Consider the following 3,284-nt stretch of genomic DNA (forward strand, 5'->3'; position numbering starts at 1 on the left):
TACATTTCTGCCTGAGAAATGACACCCTGATATAGTTCTGTGATCTGTGAAACAGTTCTGTTAATCACTGAGGCATTGTGTGTTTGTGTGTTCTTTTTCTTTAGAAATTTCAAATAAACTTGACGTGTTTTATGATTAATAGTGATGTTGTGCTTGTACTATTTTGGACACACTGTCCTCAGGCTCCAGCTTTATGTTGTATGTTGATCGTATTAAAACAAAGAAAACAATCTGAAGTTGTTGTTTTTAAGTTATATATACCATGATTTTTCCGGTCCGGCCCACTTGGTAATAGATTTTCCTCCATGTGGCCCCTGAGCTAAAATGAGTTTGACACCCCTGTCTTAGAAAGTTATTGAATTACCCTAAATAGCATTTGAACAAAGGTCTGGTTCAGAAAAGATGCGGTATTTATGATTAACTCAGAAGTGGGGGGACTGCAATTTTTACCCATAAACGTTTCCTTCTCGATGCCGCGGTTAAAATAAAAAAGTATTTCTTAGAATAGCCTGACTATTATTTCCTTATTGTTCGTAAAAACACATATCAAACGAGTACACACAGTCTGAGGTAGCTGGAAAGGTGGAGCTAGACTGAACTACCCACTCACTCACTAAATACACAACTTAACACGCATGGAACTATTCTTAATGAGTCATTTTTTTAACGTTCTTATTGGAAACAGACAAAACAACATGGCACTGGAACATATCATCTAGGCTACATTTCCGTTTTCTTGAATTTAATTTCGTTGATTTTAAGATGAACACCAGGCTAAACGTTTAGAGTTTGGTCTGTCGTTCTACTGCATTTTGCGCATTTGCAGTTGTTTGCCCCTAGGGCCAAACTTGTTCTAGCAACATCGGATACGCCGTGACTTTTTCCAAGTGTCTCTGTTGTGAGTAGGCTAGTGGTCAGCGGTGATGATGATGAGACGCGGGAAGGGACCTGCAGGTGCTGTGCTCTTGCTCCTGTTGTGCCTGCTGCAGCTCCTGCGCGCCTCTGAGGAGATAACACGCGCCAAACTAACTGTCACCGAGGTAAGGGATTAATTCATACCATCTTCGGGGTCCACCACCATGGACATAATGTAACTAATATGCAAAAGAGACATTATACTCATACTGCATATAATGGAAATAGTGTATTGGAAATTGATTAGCCTGCATCAATATTCACTTCACATGTCAATAAAAAACTAAAAATAGACATGTTCTGTGTCTTCACTAACCCTGTCTTTTTCTTCTTCTCTCTTTTCCTTTCTCTATTTATCCACAATTTCATCCATAGATTCAATACCAAAATGGTAAGTGTGACTACAGTCCATTGTCCCTATGGGATAGCTCATCTTGTACACAGTATGAAGAGGAACCATTTATTTGGCATTTTCAGACTTCACTTCTATACTTATTTTACTCCATATATTTTTTTGAGTGTCCGTATGTTCTGTGTTTTCTGTATTTTTTTTCTGTAGGTTCCACCTGGAACCCTGAGAGTCTTCCCCAGCTGAGTCTGTCCACAGTCCAGTTCTCTCCACCCACACCCTCCACTCTCGGGTTCTCTCCATCACAAGGCTCCTGTTCTGCCTGCGTCCATGTACGTGTCAGAATGAAAGCGTCAGGTAAGACTGTTTCCCATCCACAACCAATCTCTGTCTCTCCACACCATCCTCATCCTCCTCTTCCCATTTAGAACCTTCCTCCATCCATCCTCTTTTTATCTAAAGTCTCAGTCTCCCTTTCTCTGGTCTTGTGTTTGTTTCAGTCTATATCTTTCTTCCTTAACCTGACTTCCTCTCCTTCTCTCGTTCTACCTTTACTGCCATAATTCCTTAATCTTTCCTCTGTGTTCCTCTAGACTTCACTGGGACACTGACCATTAAATACCGGGAGCTGTCAACTACAACTCGCAGAGCCATCTCCATAAAGAATGGAGTCAATAATGACACTTTACAGGTATAATTTCTTGAAATGGAACCCCTCTCCCTTTCAGTATTCCTTAGGAAGAGTTAAAAAGGATAAGATAGATGGATACAATTAAATTCACTTTATTCATTTTTATTTTAAGTGGAGTGACTTGTATCGACCCATCGTAGTTGGAAAGACCAACATTAATCGCTTACATCTCCATGACATTGGCCATACGATTTTGGTAAGATCTGATATTTTCACACACACACACACACACAGTAGAATAGATGAAAGTGTGTTTCTGATCATGTTGCTGTGTGTGTCTCTGCTGCCTTCCAGTGGGAGTTGGTATATGACTGTTTCCCGGCTGACGCAGGGCGAGAGGTGTATGTGTCTTTGTCCTCTAAACCACCGAGACAACACAGGTACATCGTCCAGGAGGACATCTGTCCAGGTACTGATCTCACAATCTATTACTGATCCCCCTCCCTCACCTGTGATGTGATGCACACATGACTGTAAGTCGCTTTGGATAAAAGCGTCTGCTAAATGGCATATTATTATTATTATATTATTATGAGAATGACATCATAATACTAATCATACTATGACTCTCTGTCTGTGGTGATCCAGATTCAGATCCAGTACCGGAGTTTGACCTGTCTGTGGATGAGCTGGCTCGATCCCTCACTGTAACGGTAGCAACTGGAGACCATATATACCAACCGGCTCTCTCATCTGTTGTATACACCAGGTTGTGCTACAGACACACAGACGCAGAATGCTCCAATCTTTCTGATCTTATTACTGTAAGCTCATTTGCGTGTGTGTATTGTGTGTATTGTGTGTGTGTGTATTGTGTGCGTGTGTGTGTGTGTGCGCACATGTGTGTGTGTGTGCGTGCGTGCGTGTATAGAGGTGTGTTAAAAAGGTTAAAGTTGTTTATAACATAGGTTAATAATCTGTTTATGAATAGTCTATGTTGTTTTCTCCAGATTTACACCAATCAGTTTCTGTCAGTGACTCTCAGGTTCCCCTACCTGCTGCCCTGTGTCTGTGTACAGGTAAGGTCTGACTCAGCTACATATCACAATGAGCAGAGATAACTATCAGATAAGGTGCAAAGGACTGTGACAGTACTGCATGGCTAAAACTACAGTATGTCTAATGTAAGTGTCTGTCTGTCTGTACATATGCCTGCAGGTATATTACACACACTTGGATGCAAGGCGAACCACAGTTTGCCCGTTTGTGAATGGCTCATTAGATGGTGAGTACACCTCTGATTATTCACTTATTGCTTGTCTCTTAGACCTGCTTGAGTTGCCATAGCTGATGATTAGCTTCAGTTTCTGTGTGTGTTGTTACCTGCAC

General features: G+C 41.2%; 1 protein-coding gene across 1 annotated transcript in view; it reads left to right on the forward strand.

Annotated features, from left to right (window-relative positions):
- The first annotated feature begins 798 nt into the window (after positions 1 to 798).
- Positions 799 to 3,284, forward strand: part of LOC121546536 — an 11,180-nt gene continuing 8,694 nt past the window's right edge. Inside the window, exons 1-9 of the mRNA XM_045209325.1 lie at positions 799 to 1,040; positions 1,291 to 1,306; positions 1,475 to 1,621; positions 1,858 to 1,955; positions 2,068 to 2,151; positions 2,250 to 2,364; positions 2,550 to 2,719; positions 2,906 to 2,974; positions 3,114 to 3,180. Coding sequence (XP_045065260.1) covers positions 924 to 1,040; positions 1,291 to 1,306; positions 1,475 to 1,621; positions 1,858 to 1,955; positions 2,068 to 2,151; positions 2,250 to 2,364; positions 2,550 to 2,719; positions 2,906 to 2,974; positions 3,114 to 3,180 — 883 coding nt within the window. The 5' untranslated portion in view covers positions 799 to 923. The remainder of the gene's footprint in view (positions 1,041 to 1,290; positions 1,307 to 1,474; positions 1,622 to 1,857; positions 1,956 to 2,067; positions 2,152 to 2,249; positions 2,365 to 2,549; positions 2,720 to 2,905; positions 2,975 to 3,113; positions 3,181 to 3,284) is intronic.

The sequence above is a fragment of the Coregonus clupeaformis genome, chromosome 30 (assembly GCF_020615455.1).
Source record: "Coregonus clupeaformis isolate EN_2021a chromosome 30, ASM2061545v1, whole genome shotgun sequence".
In the NCBI taxonomy this organism is placed as follows: Eukaryota; Metazoa; Chordata; class Actinopteri; order Salmoniformes; family Salmonidae; genus Coregonus; species Coregonus clupeaformis.